The following is a 21,182-nucleotide window of genomic DNA, read 5'->3' on the forward strand; positions in this document are numbered from 1 at the left end:
AAAACCGGCACATAGACCAGGACCTCCTGCTCCTCTCACCACATAATTCATCCCTCTCTACTTGAGACGAGATGATTATTAGAGTATCAGGATAACCTCCAACTACGGGACCCTCAACATCAACATATACACAAATACCATAACATTTATTTAATCTCTCCACAAGACTCATACCATACTAATATTCCTCAACTCACATTATACCCTTACAAAATCTCCCCATACTACCCATAACATGTTCAGATGCATAAATTCAAATGCAGTATAATAAAATGCAATTATCACAATTATAATTCATAATTCCATATCTACCACAAAAATGAATTCATCAGACATTTCCATTCCAACAAGATATATTGCACAATATTTTAATAGTACAAAATCTGTTCAATAAGATTTAAGTTAAAAACTTGTCGAGTAGACTTCCAGGAAAGAGAGGTGCGTCACAATGGACAACTTAAGTACCAAATCTTTCCTTAGCCAAAGTGTTCCTCAACTAGTTTTTAACAAATTTCTTATTTACAGATTCAAAACAACAGCATATAATATTAACACCGAATTTCAATATAGATAAACATACAGTAAGCATTAACAGTATTCATACATAATTTCAAGATATGAATAGTAATAAAACAATACTAAGTCATAATATAAAAGCATAGAAATACTAAATCATAATATAAAAGCATAGAAAAGTTAGCTCCCCTACCTCTATTCCAGACGTCTCTTGCTCTGAATTTATTTCTCCGAAACCTTTCAGAACCTCTACTCTTCTTGCAACTAAAAATTTCTCTCTAACTTTCTCTCACTTGATTTCTCTTCTCTTGGTGCAGAATAATCTTCCCTCCCATGGTTATTTATAGTAAAAAAAATTTACTATTCATTAATATTTTAATATTATTTATTATTTTAATATTATTTAAAAATAATATTTCAATCATTTTCTCACCAAATCTGATCCTAATTTCTACCTACTACTTTCTTCCATGCTAAGAAATCCAAATGCTGAAAATTTATTTTTACTATTCACTTTTTACTATTTACTATTTACTTTTTTACTATTTACTATTTACTTTTTACTATTCAAAAAAAATTTACTAAATAAGTTACCAAAAATTTGAACCTCTCCTTCTAAAATTACTATAATTTTATATCCAAAATTTACATTTTTCTATCCATTAAAATTATTATTACTAATAAAATACTAAAATTTACTACTATAAATATATATATATATATATATAGATTTTTTTTTTATGGGTCTTACATTTTTTTCTATAATTATTTTTATTTTACAACTCATTTCGTAAATGTATTTTATCACCACAATTGTATTAAAATATTTTATTTACTATAATATAATAATTTAATATTATTTTCATAAATTTTGTTTATCACTATCTAACATAAAATAAATTTTAAAAATGAAAAATCTACATAATTTTAATTATTATTAGTTCAATCTTTATTTTTTATTTGATTCAATTAGTGTATTATACCTTTTATTAGTTTATAAAGAAAATTAATTAAAATTTAAAAAATAAAGTAAAAAAAAACATTTAAAATATTCTTAAACTTGTATACTTTTTTTTTTATAATTTTTTAAGAATATTTTTTAAATTCATGAACTTTGTTTATTAATATTTGCAAACTTGATAAATATTTTGATTATACGATAATTTTATTTGGTATTCTAATTTTAAATATATATAATTATAATTTGTTTAAAATATTTAATATAAAAAATAATAATACATCTATTTGTTATTGAATAAACAATAATATTATGTTTCTTTTAGAAAAAACACAGATCAATTTATCATTAAGCTGTAAGCAAATCTATTTATTGACAATACAAAAAAGTTTTTTCAAAAATTAAATCGCAAAGTGGTGATTTTGCCTTTGGAAAAGCAAATAATTTACGCCCACAATAAAAATTAACTATTTGGCATATATAACATGATTAGACGACCATGTAGTTGAATCCGAAGATCAGTGTGTCCCTATTTGCGGTGTGAGATGGAGCAGAACAAAGAAAGCACAGTGGCAAGTCTGCAAGCTGTGAAGCGTGAGAGTGGGAAGTCATACAATCAATTAGCGAAGGAGACAGGGCTCACCAATGTCTATGTTGCTCAGCTTCTCCGGAGACAGGCTCAGCTCAAACCCGACACTGCCCCTCGTCTGCGGGAGGCGCTGCCCGACCTGACCGAATACCTTATGCGGGAGATGATGAGACCCCCTTTGAGATCTTACGATCCCAGTCTTATCCAAGACCCCACTGTTTATAGGTATTGTTTGTTATTTCTATTGGACTATTTTCTGTGGAAAAAGGTTGGATTTTTACTTGAAATTGTGGAGGAAAAGTGTATCTGTTGTGTGAGGTGAAATGGGTTATTTGAAGTATAATCATGACTCAATCCAAGACCCACTGTCTTTAGGTGCCTCCTCCTCTCCCACCCCATTTCTCATTTATGTGATTACTAGAGCTGTGTAGCTATTGTCTGTGTAAAAGGTGGGAATTTTACTTGAATTTGTAGTGGAAAAGTGTATCTGTTGTGTATGGTGAAATGAGTTATTGGGAGTATAAACATGAACCAATTCATTGATTACTTTTTTAGGCTTAATTGCATGTTGAGTGGGAGGTTATCACCATTATACAACTTTGGTTCTTCATATTCCAATTGCGCCCATTGGATTCTACCAAATGTTTAAATATTGGATGGAATTAGGATGGTGGGCATTGATTGGGCAAGACTTGAAGGACACCCAAATAGTGCAATTAGAACTTGTGGATCAGCATTCGCATGATTACGAAATTTGACGAACTAAATGATTAATTAAAGCTTGTTTTAATATTCACTCAATCATTTCAGGTTGCTAGTTGTTAATAGTGTGTCAAAACATAATTTATTGAATAACAGTGGAAAAATCTTTTATACTGGTGATGGGGTGTTAGAAGTGCAAGCTACCGTTTAATTTATATGAATGCAGCCAGTGTGAAGACAATAAAAAATTATTCTTAGATGGAAAATTGTAAGTTTTGGCCCTCTTCTCTTAAGTGTCTGTGTTGATGATCAAGCTGTTGTGAAGTAAACGTGCATCTGTTGGCTTGTCTTTGGTGAAATTGCCAAATGGTTGTGGGAGTTGGTCCTGTTAACAGGGCATTATGAATTATTATTTAGATGTGACTTTGTCAGTGAGAGATGCAAAAGTCATTTTATACCGTCATGGATGTCTTGTGATTGACATGAATGTACATAGTTGTTCTTTTGTAATGTGTTTTGCGGATTCTAATGCTGGGAACATGTATAGTGCATTATATCAACAGCCTTTTTTATATACTTAATTTGTTTGGTTATTGTTAGGAAGGGAAATATTGAGAGAGGGAGAAATATGTATAATAGAAAGTAATTTAGAGATAAAAGAGGTTACGTAGCTAGTTGTTTTGGGGAGAAACTTTCTCAGAAAGTCTATAATAGTTTACCTTTGTGAGGTGTTAGGGTTCTTCTTTTTGGTATTGAAAGTCTTTGACTTTGGTGACAGGGAATAATACCCTGTGTGAAAGGAAGTTTTTTCCTTTGTAAACATTGTCTTTTACAGCCAATAGTGAATAATTCAGTTTGGGAGTTTATCTCTGGTTCTTCTGTGTCTCGTTTTTCTGGTCTTTGTTTCAAGGTGCCCAACAGTTATGTTGATGTTCTATTTCACAGGTTGAATGAAGCTGTAATGCATTTTGGGGAGAGCATCAAAGAGATAATCAATGAGGAGTTTGGTGATGGGATGTAAGTTTCAATTATACAATGATAAATTTCTCCTGCATACTGAAGGTGTTTTTGTTTGGTGTTTTACTTTACATCACTTGAGTTGATGCTGTTGATTATATCATGTTTTCTGGATCATTCTGCTTTAAAGTTCACCGATGAGAAAAAAAAAGTATATTAGTTTAAGGAAATGATGAACATTTGGGTTTTGATACTTGGTACCAGTCCAAATTAATTTCTCCATCTCCATTAAATATAAACTATTGCTGTTAAAACCTGGTTTTATTTTCTGATCTTGCAGTTGGTTATATACATCTTTTCGTATTAAGCTATGAACCTAAATGTGCACTAAGCATGTGCTGATGCAAGGTGATAAAGCAAGGCTTCTTTGCTGTGAAACTTGGGCAAACTGAAGAAAAGCTTATAGGGAATCTTCAATTGATACATTAGATAGTCCTATGATCATGGTTTCCTGTTTGAAATCACGGTCCAACAATTTTTACCATCAATAATTGAAGATTTAATACTTAGAAACCCGACAATTGTTTTCAGGATTCAAGAGGTCAGGGTGTCTAGACTTTTAGGATTATGTATGTAAGATCAGTAAATATATGTGACATAATTGTTTTTCCTTAATTTAAGAAATTCAAAAAATCCTCATATTTGCTGCTTGCTTCTACTCCAGCAAAATAGGGGGAAAAATTTGTCTGAAGAAGAAATTATTTAGCAATAGTCTAAGTCTTAAAATCTCAATAAATGGATGTCATATTTAAATCCTCTTGTACAGTAAAGTTCAGAAACCTAGGGCCAAGGGAAGTATCATATTATAAAATGATTTGTTGATTTATGGAGTTCTAGGAGGATTTCGGACAAGAGACACAAAGACATCCTAATTTTTGTAAAGTTTCTGTGTTTTCTTCTTACTGGTATAAGTGATTCAAACTCTTCATCTAATGCTTGCTAGATGTTTGTGATTGATTTTTGAATGAGGGAACAAGTGTCAAGGTCTTGCAGAATCCTCAGCAAACACCCTGCTTATAGCATATAGTGTTTTCTGTCTCAAATTATAGAGCAAGGAAAATAAATACTAGTTCTGTCTCAAATATTATGTTTTATAATTGATTACAATGTGAAGTCAGAAATGGAGGAGCCTCAGTTGCACTGCAACCTGCAGGCAAGGTGATAAGTTGTAGCAATTCTGATTTTATAGGAATACCAAGTGTGTTATGCAACGACATTGTGATATTTGAGGACAATGTTTGCATAGGAATGTTACAATAAGCTTCCACTGACAAGTAAGTGTGGAAATTTAGTGTGCAAATAAGCATAACGTAAGATATATTTGGTGTGCAAGTAGAGCCTGTTGACTGAAAATCTCATAGTGAGATTCATGTGTGCAAATTTCTCAACGTAATCGATGTCAAATGAATTTGTGAATAAACCAGTCCTGAGTCCTGATATCTCATTTAGATTTCAATCTCAAATGAAGATAACTAAATATATCATGTTTTGTTGGTAGAAGAGAAGATGCATTTGATAAGTTTTAGAGTGAATTCATTGGGCTTAAACTTGTTTATAGTGGAACAAGATAAACTCAATGAACTTAGACATTCTCTATGTAGGTATAGGCGAGTCGCTCAGCGAATTAAAAGGAGATTTAAAGAGAGAAAAGCGTGTTACGGTCAATAGCCAAGTTAAAATGGTCTGTTTTAAAAATTTGATTTTCTTAGAGAACTTTTATCAAACAATTGATATGCTAAAAGTGCAAAGAGTGTAAGGTTCAAGAAAATCAACACAGAAATTTTATTCTGGTTCAAATCAAAAGATTTTATGTCCAATCGTTAATCACTATGAATAGTGATTAACCTTTTTCACTAAAAATATTGTTGTACAGATTATAAGATAATGAAATGAGCAAAGAATAGAAAACACCTTCCTTCGACAAACGAACGGGAAGAAAACTGCTCAGCCAACTTGAAGAGAACTGTTCCGACCTTAGACACACTAAGTGCGAGCTTCTCTTATTCACAAAACTTGACAAGAGCAACACTATCACTTGAGAACTTCCTCAGACAAACTGTATTCTCAAATGGCATAGATTCCTTTTCACTCACAGAGAGCTTCCCTTAGGCACACAACTCTAATACTCTCAAATGAAAAAGTACTTTTTAAGAGCTGTGAAGACCACTATTTATAAGCCTAGGTTCGTGCAAGGTCAGAAACTGAAAAAACATCTCCCAACTGCCAGTGATAATCGATTATCAGATAATCGATTATCATAAGTGATAATCGATTATCATAAGTGATAATCGATTATTTGTGTCCATTATGGGGTTTTCAAAAAGTGATAATCAATTATTTGCGCAACCTGGGCAATATTAAATCAGACAATGATAATCAATTATTCTGAGTAATAATCGATTATTTGCACGGGCAACTCTTTTCCAAATAGGCTCGTGATAATCGATTATTATATCAAATAATCGATTATCTGTGCAAAGACTCTCTAAACTGGAAAACTTCTAAGAGTTCTTACATCAACAAAGTAATTCCTATACAATTAATTTTACAAAATGCTTTTAAATGAATACAACAAAAGTCTTCACGTTCTTTGTCTTGTAGCATCATCAAAATCATAATATCTTCAAGACATCAATGCTCCTCATTGGTAACTCTCTGGAAACAAATTGGTTCATTTTATGCCCATCCAAGTTAACATATTAGGCTTATGATAAAATTCATTTTGATAGTATATTTTTTTAGACGATTTTGAGTTTAATGTTAGAGGTGATAAAACAAGGCATACTCATCAAACGACATATATGAATGAATAAATATTACTATCATAAATATAAAATATGAAGATGAAGATTTTCTTTCTAATTATTTTTTGTTCATCTCATATTTAGCATGTCAGCAATAGATTTCTACTGCTCAGTTGACAAAATTCAAGGAGTGGATGGGAAGGATCGTGTGGTAGTGACATTTGATGGGAAATATTTGCCTCATTCGGAACAGGTCAGTTGCTTCTTATTTATTTTTTCTGTAAGGTTTTGTTGCGCAGAACAATAATCAATAGAAGGAATGAAAATGGAAAAATTGAATAAGGAAAAACACTCTTACAATTATGATACAAACAAAGTTTTATATTTGATATGATAAAATCAGATATGAACATGAATTTATATACCTATAAGATATGAAATTTTTTGGAGTAAGTGCTAATGAAATTTGTGAGAAGTCAATGCTAATGAAATTAAATAAATTGTTTTCAAACATTTCTTCATTTTGTGTATTTCAAAACTTTTTTCCAATGTGAACAGAAATCTGAGCACATGCTTTCAAGACCAAGGCCACAGGGGAAACAATGAGTATCATAAAAGAAGGACCAACTGCGAAATCTTCAAGATATGTATAACTGCACATGTTGTATTTGGTGACTGCTATTCTGTGTTGCCAACAGAGAGACAATGGAAGAGAAAAATAAAAATTTTATGCTATGGTTTGTGGTAGGAGATTTCATGGCACTTGGATCATAGATTTTAATGTCAGAAACTTGGTAAGATGCAGAAGTTTGTATTGTACATGGTTGAGTATGTCAAACAAACGTAATAATATTCATTTTATCCATCTCTATTATGTCGCCTATGGTAAAATGTGCAATCCTCAGACAGTATTAATGAGTAAAAATAAATCAATTTTCCTGTATTCGTTTTATTTTGCAATACCATCTTTTTTATTTAATAAAAATAATTATGATCATAAATAAACAACTTTTATTTAAATTTCAATACAATAAATTATCACGAATAATATAAATATATGTAATAAAAACATATTATCACGAATAATATAAATATACGTAATAAAAACATATTTAACCGCATAATTAAAACATTGTTTCATCTACGAATAGAGCAACCGTAATTGATTATAAGGGTTCACATAGAGCACATGTTCAATTGATTTACACAAATTTTCTAATTATATTTAATTAAAGTATATATTTTTCTATATGTATTATGGGGTTTTCTATTTGGTTTACATTTTTCTTAATTCATACTTAAATATATATATTTTTTCTATAAAGACATTCAATTTTCGAATTGCTACTCTATTCAAATCTTTCTTTTTTAGTATTTCTCACATTAAACAAATAGAAAAGACAATTCAAATATATTTTAAAAAACTTACTTTTATCATTTTTTAATTGTAATATTTAATAATAACTTACATTATATTTAAATTTTGTTAAAAGTACGAGATGACAGTATTTATCCTTTTGTCAGTTAATATAATTTTTCCTGAGGGACCACATGACAACAATAAAGTAGTGTTTAGGTTACGCCTAACCCAACCCTTAATCTTACCCAGAACAGTATTTATAAATGTCATAAATGATTTTTTTTATGATTTTGATGTAACTTTAGAATAAAATTACATTTGCAACTTTTAAAGAAAAATTGAGTTTTGACTAGTATGGGCAAGTTGAAACAACTTCGAAATAAAAAAATTATGTTAGGCTTAAACGATTTAACTGAAGTTATGTCATATTAAAATGATTTTACTGTGGATAAGTTAAAATCGTGTTAAGTCATAATCATTTATGTGACAGCTTAAGATGATTTTGGTAAGCTTAATCATATTTTTATAAACTAATTAACACAACTTTAGTTTTACAATAAAATGAATTGAAATTCTGTCATCATGATTTCAGTTTTGAAATAAATAAAATTAAAATTATCATAATATAATACAACTTACGTTTATTTAATAATATCGTAACATTCTAATATGATTTTAGTTCAGTTTATTATTATGCTTAATCAAAATTGTCTTAAACAGTAACGATTTCAATTTCTCCCTTTATTTTTGTGCTCCATATTAATTATTGGCGAAAGATTTAATCTGGGGTTATTTTTTCGCTTATTATTATGTGTAATTTTCTAAAAAAACAATGTATATCATAACTTCGATTAGATTCTATCAATTATTTAATATGAAAATTTTCAAATGGAAGATTTGTTATTTTACAAAGACTTGTGTGATCCTATTAAGGATCAGGATGTCAAACCAGTAGATAAATTTTACAAAGACTGGAAGAATACAAATTGAAAAACTATTGATTTGATCTAGCAATGGATAAATTAATCTATTTACCATCATATAAGGTGAAACTCTAGCTCACAACTTGTGGAAGAGATTAGACAAGTTGTTTGAATCTAAAACTTCCTTGAATAAGGCTTTTCTTATTCAAAGTAAACTTGAAATATAAGAATGATTTTTTATTAGCTAAATATTACGTTACTATTGCAAAAGAATGTTACCCAAAGTTCATTTTCTTTTGCAACGTTCAATAAAATGTTTAATGCGTTCCTTTTTTTTTTATGCAACAATTAAAAAATTTTCTATTCTATTCTTGTTTTCTAGTTCTATAAATAAGAGTGTTTCCTCCATTCCAAAACACATAAAAATAAATATTTTTTCATTCTCTTTTCTTTTTAGTTTCATCCTTTTTCTCTTTTCTTTTTCTAAAAATGTTATGGGTTTATTTTATATTTTTTTAGAAATTCTTGCTACTTCCGAGATCCTCAGAAATTTCTAGCAAGTTCCTGTTGTATCTTGGAAGACTTGTACAATACACTGTGGATAATCCTTTAAGACAGTGAAACTACAGGTTTTAGAAAATTTTGTTCGTTGGTGATTTTGTCAGTTTATATACAACAAACAAGGTTTCGACATAAGCATTATAGGACACAATTTTAAAAAGAATAGAATGCTTAACTCCCCTTACACCATACAAACTTTGGACTAAGAATGACTATCACGCTTCCTCCCATGAATTCCTCAATCAAAATTAATTATAATCTTAAAAACACCACCAAACATCAAGTTTCACCTTTCAAACATAGAACCACATAAAAAAGAAAATGTTAGCTCCCCTTGTCTCGATTGACCCTACACCAAACAAGCTATCAACACATTTTAACATAATAATAACATAATAATAATAATTTAAATACATATTACTATGTATTATCTATTTTATCGCACGTACATATTTTTCACAGGTTTTACATTAGTCAAAAGAAGGGAACTGACTTTGAAGAGATATTTTCCCCATGGTTAAAATGTCTTCAGTCAGAGTTGTGCTTGGCTTGGCATGAAGAGATATTTTCTCCATGATTCCTTCATAGTAAAACATGTGACAAAACTTCTTCTGACCATTGTGTTTTTAGAAACAATTTTTCTTTCATAGTAAAAACATGTGACAAAACTTCTTCTAACCATTATGTTTTTAGAAATAAATTTTCTAATGAAAAATTCATTATTCTTCTATTTTATGTTCATGCTGATTTTTGGTCAAGTAATATTCATTAGAAATTTTTGAAAGAAAAGTAATATTCATTACAAATTTTATACAACAAGGTTTCGACGTGAGCATTATAGGACACAATTTGCATTCCAAATTTCAACTTAAAATAACTTATTAAGCTTGGATACATGTTCTATTTTCTAAGCTAGGCTAAATAAGTAAATAAATTACGTTGATTTATTAAGCTTGAATACTTGTTCTATTTTCTAAGCTAGGCTAAATAAGTAAATAAATTACGTAGATTTTTTAATATGAATTTTAATGTTGGAGGTTTCTTAAGTAAAAGCTTCACTTTTATTGAATTGATAAACACTTTAAATACACCAAAAATTCAAACTCCATAAAGTAGGAAAATACACGATCCCATGTTTAACAACTTCCTAAAAAATCTAAAATTGACCACGCTGTTTGAAACAGTCAAACATCTTTTAAAAAAATAAAACAGAAATTAAATGAAAGAATAAATTTTTGTAACTCCTACAACTAAAATATAACTTTAACACTCCTCTTTACTTTCGTTGCTGCAAACTCCAACTTTTCTCTAAGAAATTCAAACTTGTTTTTTGGTAAAGGCTTAGTAAATATATAAGCAATACAATATTTTGATTTTTACAGCACCATGAGAACACACATGATCCAAACAAGAAGCAATAGCCTGAAGTGCTCTTCAAATCATCAAGCGAACCTCCTCACTCACTGTCAAAATATCTTGCAATGTATCATCCTGACTTGCACAGAATTTGATTCCAAAATTTAATGTTCCTTTCACATACCTCAGGACTCTTTTTGAAGCAATAAGATGTGTCTCAGTTGCACAATTTGCAAATCTAGATAATAGTCTTACAGAATGTAAGTTATCAGGTCTAATGGTTGTTAAGTACATTAAGCAACCAACTAGACTTCTATAAAAGGTTTCATCAACTGGTTCGACTTCATCCTTTTTGCTCAACTTCTCCTTTTGCCACATTGAAGTATCTACGCTTTTGCATTCATCCATTTTAGTTTTTTTTAGAATTTCTTTAATATACTTCTTTTGACAGATGAATACTTCTCTATTTTTTAGATTTATTTCCATTCCTAGAAAATAAGCCATTTCCCCTAAATTTGTCATCTAAAAAATTTGCTTCATATCTTCTTTGAATTTTCTCACAAGTTCTTCATTACTTCCTGTAACCAACAAATCATCCACATCCAATGAGATTAAATTGAAATGTATTTCATCACCTTTAATGTAAAGGGTAGCTTCATTGAGACTTCTCTTGAACCCCAATTTCATCAAGTACTCATCAATTCTGTTGTACCATGCTCTAGGTGCCTGTTTTAGGCCATATAAAGCCTTTTTAAGCAAGTATACATCATCTTCTTGCCCTTTCATAGTGAAACCTTCAGGTTGTTCAACATAAATATCCTCTTGTAATAAACCATTTAAGAACACTGACTTAATATCAAGTTGGTAAACTTTCCAACCCTTTTGTACATCTATTGTAAGCATAAGTTTGATTGTGTCTAATCTTGCAACAGGAGCAAAAGTGTCAAAAAAATCAACACTAAAAATTGAGCATATCCTTTTACAACAAGTCTGGCTTTATGCTTGTTGATTGAGTCAATAGGATTCAACTTTGTTCTAAATACCTACTTCACACCAATCACTTTTCTATTTGTGGGTCTTCTCACAAACTTCCACGTTTCACTTTTTTCAATCATTAAGAGTTCTTCTTTCATTGCTGTAATCCATTTGGAGTCTTTTTCTGCTTCCTAAAAATCTATTGGTTCAAGTACAACCGCATTACATCTTTGGTAAATATAAGAAATTAATCTCATACCTCTAATTGGAATGTCATCAATCAACTCATTTGTATCAAGTTGAGATTTTGAAACTTGATCATGAAATTTAACTACTTGTTCTTCATCACATTCATCATTTTCCATGAAATGAACATCTCTGCTTATTAAAATTTTCCTAGTGTTTGGTAGAAAAATTCTATAAGCTTTAGAGTTTGAGCTATACCTGAATAAAATCCCAGCTTTTGTTTTGTTGTCTAACTTATCTCGTTTTATCTATGGAATATAAACAAAACACAAGCAACCAAATACTTTGAGATTTTTCAGAGAGGGTTTAAAACCATACCAGGCTTCATATGGAGTTTTCTTTATGACAACTTTTGTGAGAAGCCTATTAAGAAGGAAGACTGTAATGTGTGCAACTTCAGCCTAATACTCTTTTCGCAAATGTTTCTCAAACATTAAAAATCGAGCCATCTCCATAATGGTGCGGTTCTTTCTTTCATTGACTCCATTTTTTTGTGGAGTATATGGTGTTATGAGTTGGTGTTCAATTCCCACTTTTTCACAAAAAGAATTAAATTGATTTGAAGTGTACTCCTTGTTGTTGTCAAATCTCAATGCTTGAATTTTATAACCACTTTGTGTTTCAATCCATTGCTTGAATTTCCAAAATATACTAGCAACTTCTGACTTGTATTTAAGAAAATATATCCAACACATTCTGGATAGTCATTTATAAAAATAATGAAATACCTACTGCCATTTAGAGATGGAGTGTTGTGTGAGGTCCTCCCACATCTGTGTGTATCAATTGCAACTTTTCTGTAGCTCTCCAAGTTGACTGTTTGAATGGAAGTCTTGATTGCTTTCCTTGTTGACAAGTTCTACAGTATGGAATTTCAGATTCAAGATAAGGGAAATCTTGAACCAATTCCGTTCTTTGCAGATTCACAACAACTGGATGATTGAAGTGTCCAAGCCTCTTGTGTCAAATTTTTTGCGCAATACACCGCAGATAAGTCCTTAAAGAGAGTGAAACTACATATTTTAGAAAAGTTTATTCATTGGTGATTTTGTCAGCTTTTATGCAACAAAAAAAGTTTCGACGTGAGCATTATAGGACACAATTTTAAAAAGAATAGAATGCTTAACTCCCCTTACACCCTACAAACTTTGAACTAAGAATGTCTATCACGCTTCCTCCCATGAATTCCTCATTCAAAATTAATTATAATCTTAAAAGCACCACCAAACATCAAGTTTCACCTTTCAAACATAGAACCACATAGAAAAAGAAAATGTTAGCTCTCGTTGTCTTGATTGACGTTACTTTTCTTCCTTTTTGTGATCACAATGTTGTTCATCCTCTTTTTGATTGAAATCTTAGATGTCAAGCTTATTATTACGTAATAAAATCAGAATAATAATACATTTCAATTCTGATTGATTTCTAATTACATTCCCATTATGAGCTCTTAAATACCACATTTTAACTTTCCTTTAGTGCCTCAAAGCATTTCATATAATCCCTAGAGTTCATTCTCCACATGGCTAATGAAATTAGGGTTCCAAATAAGCGTTCAAAAATATTTTATAAAATACTATGCATAAATCTCCTCACTTGAAATAGAACTCGTGCCCTTTCTACCATAAAAAAAAACATAAATAAACCTTATTTTAGAAAATGTCGACGTTCAACTAGAATTGGTTTATCTCAATCTAAATTTAATAATTGTTTTAGGATTTATGTTAGAGTTTATCTACCTAACGTTAATAGTCCAAATTTTGACCGGCTTTATATTTTAACTGATAATTATGTGTATTCTTATATTAATATTAATGTTGTTCTAATTTTAGTTTAAGATTTCAAAATTCTGTAGTGTAATTTACCTCTCATATATTGAGATAAGAGAATTAATGTATATACGTGAATTTGTGATTAAGAAAGTTTAAGTCTGTGAGTGAAGATTGTGCCTATTTTAGTTCTATTATAAACTTCTCTTATATATATATATATATATATATATATATATATATATATATATATATATATATATATATATATATATATATATATATATATGTATATATTACATTACAAGTAAATGTTCCTATTCACATATAAAAACTTAACAACATAAAAAAAAAATTATCATCTGCATTAGAAGTAAATGTTCCCATGCACTCACAAACCTAAGCGATTTGATCGACGACTAATTATAAAATAATACCTAATGTTATTTCTTTCAATAGTTTGATATATAATATTGTTATGCAATAAGTGATTATATATTATTAATTAAACTATAGTATCGTAGAAACAAAGGAGCAAATTATCATTACCAATTAGCAGTTTTAGGTTTATTTACGTCTGTCTGTTCTATAACTTTATAACCATTCAAAGTATTTCCCAATTGACTGTAAAACACGCTTAATTTATAATATATATATATATATATAATATGCAAAAGGCAAACAGCAAACGGTTTATGTAATGACAAAAAGCACGTGCACAATTTAGATAACATCTTCTTACGTTTCCAATTTAGTGGCTTTTAAGGTTAGTGTTACCCTCGCTTTAACCTTATCTCAAGTGCCATTAAAAACATCCAAAAATCTCAACGTGTTTGCCATTAGATATTACAATAATAAACTTAGGTGACATTCAGCACGGATAACCTTTACTAGGATGCTTTTTTTTTTACACGATAGATAATATTTGTCAGGTGTGCTTTGCGTACAAATAAAGCAGTTTCCAATACTATAAGTAAAGATTCTCACTCCAACAGTATAAATAGGTGCCATGGGGACGAATGCAAGCATCCCGAAATCAAATCATATATCTCTCTTGCACTCTTTATATCTACCTTACTCCCTCTTCTTGTGTTAAGAAAAATGTCAAACCCTCCTTACATCAATGCTGCATTTCGTTCATCAATAGAATATGAAGTGTATTTCTTCGCCAAGAACATGTACGTGCGGTTGCATTACACTCCCGGAGGAACTGATGACAAGATTTTGACCAGTCTGCGTTTGATTAGTAGTGGTTTTCCATCACTTGCAGGAACGCCATTTGCAGAACCTGGAATAGACTGTTCCTTTGACACTGAAGCGAGTGAAGCATATGTGTTCTCCGGCAACCTCTGTGCCTACATAGACTATGCTCCAGGTACAACAAATGACAAGATACTCGCAGGTCCTACCACAATTGCTCAAATGTTTCCTGTCCTTAGAAACACGGTGTTTGCTGATGGCATAGACTCTGCATTTAGATCAACCAGAGGAAAAGAAGTTTACTTATTCAAGGGCAATAAGTATGTTCGAATAGCCTATGATTCGAAGCAGCTTGTTGGCAACATTAGCAACATCAGTGATGGGTTTCCTGTTCTGTATGGTACCATCTTTGAAAGTGGAATTGATGCGTGTTTTGCTTCTCATGAGGAGTCTGAAGCTTACCTTTTCAAAGGAGACAAGTATGTGCGTATCAAATTCACTCCAGGTCAAACAGATGACACTCTTGTTGGTGATGTCACGCCTATCCTTGATGGTTGGCCCGTTCTTAGAGGCATTTTGCCTGTCAGCTAAACGAGCCTTCACTCTCATGCATCAAACCACCTTAGCCTAGTCACAATCAATAAGGCTTTCATTTCCAACGTTTGTTTTCTTTGTCTTTAATGTAACATTAGGATTGGAAGCATATTTCCTTTCCTAATGTAACAAGTCTGAATGTTTATCTTTCCTGTACAGCATGTTTGTTTCCTATCATCGTTTGTTTCCTATCATCGTGTACTTTGTTCACTTAATAAAACTGGGTGGTTTGGTTTAATAGAATGATTGTTATAGATTTAGTTTAATCTATAAAATTACTTTTCATTACTTTCTGAATAATCCTTATCAAATCGTAATTTTAGTAAAGATGCCTATATGACAAATTTATGAACATCGAAAAACGGCGCCACAAACTTGTTTAACAATCGGCAAGTGTGACCGAATCGTATCAAGTAATAAAACTCGGTAAGACCAAGTATCGTTTTCTCAAAGGACTCACGGCCTAGTTAGTTATATGATTTGTTGATTATTTAAGACTTGTGAAAAATTGATTGTCGGTTTAAATGTAAAAGACAGTAATTAAACATGTATGCATGAATTTGATCAATGGAAAAGAGGAATACAAACACTTTAATGAATTCGATGGATGAGTATGTTGTTGGGGTTATCAATTTCATCTTATCCACTCTCATATACTTTAGGAATTCATCATTCTTATCATCAATTGCTAATGCCACTCTCTAAATCACCTTGCAAGAAGGCCTATCCTTAATTATGAGTTCATACAATTCCTAGCATTCCTAGTAATTAGTTCTGAAGTGCAGGAGCTTAAAGGCAACCAATATGCTATTGGGAGAAATTCCCCGGATCTCGATTTCCCTGTACGTTCCCATATCGACAAAATCAATAATCATGGCAATGAATGAGTTAAACAAAGCAAGCTTTAAGCAAAGAGGAAAAACTCTAACTAATGATGAAAGAAAGCATGTATCTTAATATAAGATGTTAAAACAAATTCCATATATGAGAGTTTCACAAGACTACATTGATTCTCCAACAACAATACAAGGTTTAGTTCACCATATTCATAGTGAAACTAGATGAACAATATTGAAAGAATGAAAGATAGAACCCTAGAAAGATGAGGAGGTAGCTTGAGCATCCAAGATCTTCCTTCAAGGGGTGAAAAAGTGAGTGTTTGCTTCGTCTCTACCAAAGATACAAACCCTAGGACGTCCTAAAGCTTATATATTATTCTAAAATATACAGAAAATTAGGCCCAAGCCCAAAATAGTACCGCTCAGCGGTAAACTACCGCTCAGCGGTAAGTGCGTGAGTTATTTTCCTTCCCTCAGCGGCCTTCTCACCCCTCAGCGGAGCCAACGTGGGTTTCTGAGTGCCGCTCAGCGGTAAACTACCGCTGAGCGATAATTACGACTTCTCTTTTTGCACTTTTTTATGTTTTTTCTGATTCCATCTCTATCCTTCTTCACTTCTTTCACCAAATTCACCTTAAAACCTGCATAAAACACTGAAATCAAACATAAAGTTGTCCAGCTCTCTTATTTCTAAAAATATAACAAAAAACATGATTTCAAGCTAGTTTTTAAGTGTTAAAAGTTGTTTTTAGTATCAATTTTAAGCATGAAAATAACAGTTTTTCAACTGTTATCACTCTACAAAACGAAACTTTTTGTAATCATATTCTATAACCGCGTATGATCTTTAGATGTCTAGAAAGTCAGAATAAATAAACTAGTTTGGAGGAACAAGCGATCATTTTTCAAGAACTACAATTTATGAAAGGTATTTGTGATAAAATAATCTATTATTAAAGATAAACTCTCTTTCTCAATAGGTGACACAATTTGCATTCCAAATTTCAACTTAAATAACTTATTAAGCTTGAATACCTGTTTTATTTTCTAAGCTAGGCTAAATAAATTACGTAGATTTTTTAATATGAATTTGAATAGAAAGGATAAGTGTGATGAGATTTATGAATGAGAACCTGAATAGAAAAGTTGAATGTAATAGACTCAAAAAGTTAAAAAAGAAAATTGTGTAAAAAGATTTGTGTTGATTTCAAAACCAACCACCAGTGCACTTGTTGCAGTAATAAGTGATGAATATCTTTCTCAGAATCTATAAAACTTATGCATCACAACTCTTTCTTTTATAAAGTACAAAAAAACATAAGAAATACTATTTGACTTGTATAATTGTGAACGTAAAAGTGTGTTACCATTGTTCTATATAATATGATTAGACGAGCATGTAGTTCAATCCGAAGATCAGTGTGTGTCTGTATTTGCGGTGTGAGATGGAGCAGAACAAAGAAAGCACAGTGGCAAGTCTGCAAGCTGTGAAGCGTGACAGTGGGAAGTCATACAATCAATTAGCGGAGGAGACAGGGCTTACCAATGTCTATGTTGCTCAACTTCTCCGGAGACAGGCTCAGCTCAAACCCGACACTGCCCCTCTTCTGCGGACGGCGCTGCCCGACCTGACCGAATACCTTGTGCGGGAGATGATGAGACCCCCTTTGAGATCTTATGATCCCAATCTTATCCAAGACCCCACTGTTTATAGGTATTGTTTTTTATTTCAATGGGGCTATTTTCTGTGGAAAAAGTTTGGATTTTTACTTGAAATTGTGGTGGAAAAGTGTATTTGTTGTGAGGTGAAATGGGTTATTTGTAGTATAATCATGACTCAATACAAGACCCACTGTCTATAGGTGCCTCCTCCTCTCCCACCCCATTTCTCATTTATGTGATTACTAGAGCTGTGTAGTTATTGTTTGTGTAAAAGATGGGAATTTTACTTGAATTTGTAGTGGAAATGTGTATCTGTTGTGTACGGTGAATGAGTTATTGGGAGTATAATCATGAATCTATTCATTGATTACTTTTTAGGCTTAATTGCATGTTAAGTGAGAGGTTATCACCATTATGCAAATTGGGTTCTACCAAATATTTAAATATTGGATGGAATTAGGATGGTGGGCATTGATTGGGTAAGACTTGAAGGACACCCAAGTAGTGAAATTAGAACTTGTGGATCATCATCGCATGATTACGAAATTTGACGAACTAAATGATTAATTAAAGCTTGTTTTAATATTCACTCAATCTTGTCAAGTTGTTAGTTGTTAACAGTGTGTCAAAACATAATTTGTTTGTGTAAAAAATTGTTAAAAAAAAAAAGTTGTTAAAGATACATTTTTTTTTGTACTGTGGTTGAGTAAGTGAAACAAACTTAATAATATTAATTTTATCCATTTCTATTATGTCGTCTAAGGTAAAATGTGCAATCCTCATAAAGTATTAATGAGTAAAAATCAATCAATTTTCTTCTATTCGTTTTATTTTGCAATACTATTATTTTTTATTTAATAAAAACAATTATGATGATAAATAAACAAATTTTATTTAAATTTCAATACAATAAATTATTGTAAGAACCATGAAATTCAGAGAAAGTGGGGAAGACAGGTGTGTGCATCTGAGTGGATCGATCGGTTTTTGACGGTAGTATATAAATGAACTTTTCAAAATTTCGTACCATTCTCTGCATGCACTTCTTCTCTCCAAATTTCAGAGTTTTCCTTTTCTCCTCCTTCTATCTAAAAATTCTCTCTAGAAATTCTCATTTTTTTTTCTACATCTGATCATCAATCAGACCGTGCCTGAGCTTTCTTGGTGTCAAGAGCTTTTCTTTTCACCGATCAAGTTGCTGTTTTGGAGTTGGTAAGTTCAATTCCTTCGTCCTTTGGGGTTTCAGCATTTTCTGTTACATGCAAGCACTGTTCAGCTTGCATGTGTTCATCAACTACTCCTCTGAACCTGTTTTTCTGTCTTTGATTCTCTGGTTGGTTCCTTTTCACCAATAAGAAATTGTAGGCTGCCTTAGAAGTAACTTGCGGGTTAGGCAAGACTGTGGAAGTGTAGAATTGTCTAGATTATTCGAGGTAAGGGAAGCTAGTAATTTAATTATGTTTTTCTGTGTTTGGAATTTCTGTTTGGACGTTTGCATGTATGAATAAGTGGAAGTTTGATTGAATTGCATTTGAAACTTTGTATATGTCTGGAACCTGGGAACGGCTGAAACCTTCTGTATAGTGATCGATTTGTGTAGATTTTTCTAGTTTGGGTCAGTAAACTTGGTCACGGAAGGGAGTATAATACAAGTTTGGGAAAAATAGAAGTTGGTAAGAATGTTGTGTTTTGGTTAAGGATAGGTGTTGAACATAACTCTGCAGTATTCTGTAGAATTATGCCGATCATTGAGAGTTATTAGTTGACCGTGCGGTTTCACTCGAGTGTTTGGTTTTAACTGCGTTTGACTTCTTATGGTTCTTACTGGTTAATAACCGATCGGTCATACTGTTGTATCATTCGGTCTCTTAGTAGTGATAAGTTTGATGATTAGCATGTGTTATAAATTCTCAGAGTTGACCAAGCATTAGGTGTTTGCTCTAAGCTAAGAGTGTTCGGCTTCAGGTGGCTACTTGTCTTGGTAGTGCTTGTACATGTATTAGTGGGGGGTCTTTCCCTGGTGGTTGGCCTTAATAGTGTTCGGCCATTTCCTTAGCCTTACCTAGTATGGAACGTTTGGTCCTGTTCTGTGGATAGTGAAAGACCGCTCGGTCTTACACTAAGTGTTAGGTTTAAGTTTTTAGTATTCGGTCTAATCTTAGTACTTGGTCTGGAGGTAGTATTCGATCTATCTTCTAGTGGACGATTTTAATAACGTTTGGTCTTGTCCTTTGGGAAGTGAGAAATTCAACATACACAGAGTGTTCGGTATTATTTATATGTGTTCATTTATTTATGTTCGGTTTATATTTATTTAAATGTGTAGGATAATTAATTGTCCAATTGCTTTGATGAATTATGTATGTATATCCTGATGGTGTTAAAGTGAAAGTATGATTGATAGAGGTATTACCATTATCCTCAAGGAGAGGGTACATGGTGGTGTTTGTTGTTGTGGTTTACTGTATAAATGGCCGGAGTTTTGCTGGGATTTATCCTGACATTCTAAATGATCATCCATGCTCAAGTAGAGTGGGATGAGTCATGTGGTGAGAATAGCAAAAGGTTTGAGTCCAAAGTGCCTGTATGGCAAGAGGGCGTTTGTAGGACTAACCTGGTGTGATGGCTGATGGAGTTTCCAGTTACTTCATCACACCAGTGCACAAATCCTTAGAACTCGATATTTTATACAATCCAGATGGTCAAAGTCAAGTGTTTGGTCATTGCATGTTTGTGTGGTTGGTGATTCCATAACTTTGAGTGTTTAATGGTTATAAGATTATGTGCTTGCTTTATTTGTATGATTAATTAAATTACACTAGCTTACCCTTCTTTTGTTATTCTTTTCGTTTGAAATTCTTCTTTGCAATGATCACCTTGTGGGTGTGAGCAGAGGGAGACGGGTGTTCGTTGGAGCAGGCGTTGCATGGCGAGGATCCTGCTGTGTAGATTAGGACCGTTCGGTACTAGAGCTAAGCATTGTTATGTATTAACAGTTTGGTTATAGTTCTAGTTTTGAAATGACCAATTATATATCTGGTTTTGTAATAGTATAAAATTATTGTAAAGTTTGAACTTTTATTGTAAGATTAACTATATTTATAGTAACTGTTTTACTAATATATTAACTCCTTTATATAGTTTTATTTATATCTTTGGAATGTTACAATT

At 31.7% G+C, this 21,182-nt stretch overlaps 2 protein-coding genes and 1 pseudogene across 2 annotated transcripts; all 3 read left to right on the plus strand.

Moving 5' to 3' along the window:
• The first annotated feature begins 1,967 nt into the window (after nt 1-1,967).
• CYN (cyanase) lies at nt 1,968-7,397 on the plus strand. Its single transcript, XM_047315725.2, has 4 exons — nt 1,968-2,288; nt 3,711-3,782; nt 6,671-6,779; nt 7,085-7,397. Exons 1-4 carry the CDS (start codon nt 2,020-2,022, stop codon nt 7,130-7,132), a joined length of 498 nt encoding a protein of 165 aa, XP_047171681.1. The 5' UTR covers nt 1,968-2,019; the 3' UTR covers nt 7,133-7,397.
• A 7,339-nt stretch (nt 7,398-14,736) lies between these two features.
• LOC124839802 (albumin-2-like) lies at nt 14,737-15,739 on the plus strand. The gene has a single exon (XM_047315726.2). It carries the CDS (start codon nt 14,818-14,820, stop codon nt 15,505-15,507), a length of 690 nt encoding a protein of 229 aa, XP_047171682.1. The 5' UTR covers nt 14,737-14,817; the 3' UTR covers nt 15,508-15,739.
• A 1,977-nt stretch (nt 15,740-17,716) lies between these two features.
• On the plus strand, nt 17,717-20,067 carry LOC148194200 (cyanate hydratase pseudogene; annotated as a pseudogene).
• The last annotated feature ends 1,115 nt before the right edge of the window (nt 20,068-21,182 follow it).

Source organism: Vigna umbellata, chromosome 8 (assembly GCF_029865625.1).
Source record: "Vigna umbellata cultivar VRB3 chromosome 8, Vumbellata_1.0, whole genome shotgun sequence".
Lineage (NCBI taxonomy): Eukaryota > Viridiplantae > Streptophyta > Magnoliopsida > Fabales > Fabaceae > Vigna > Vigna umbellata.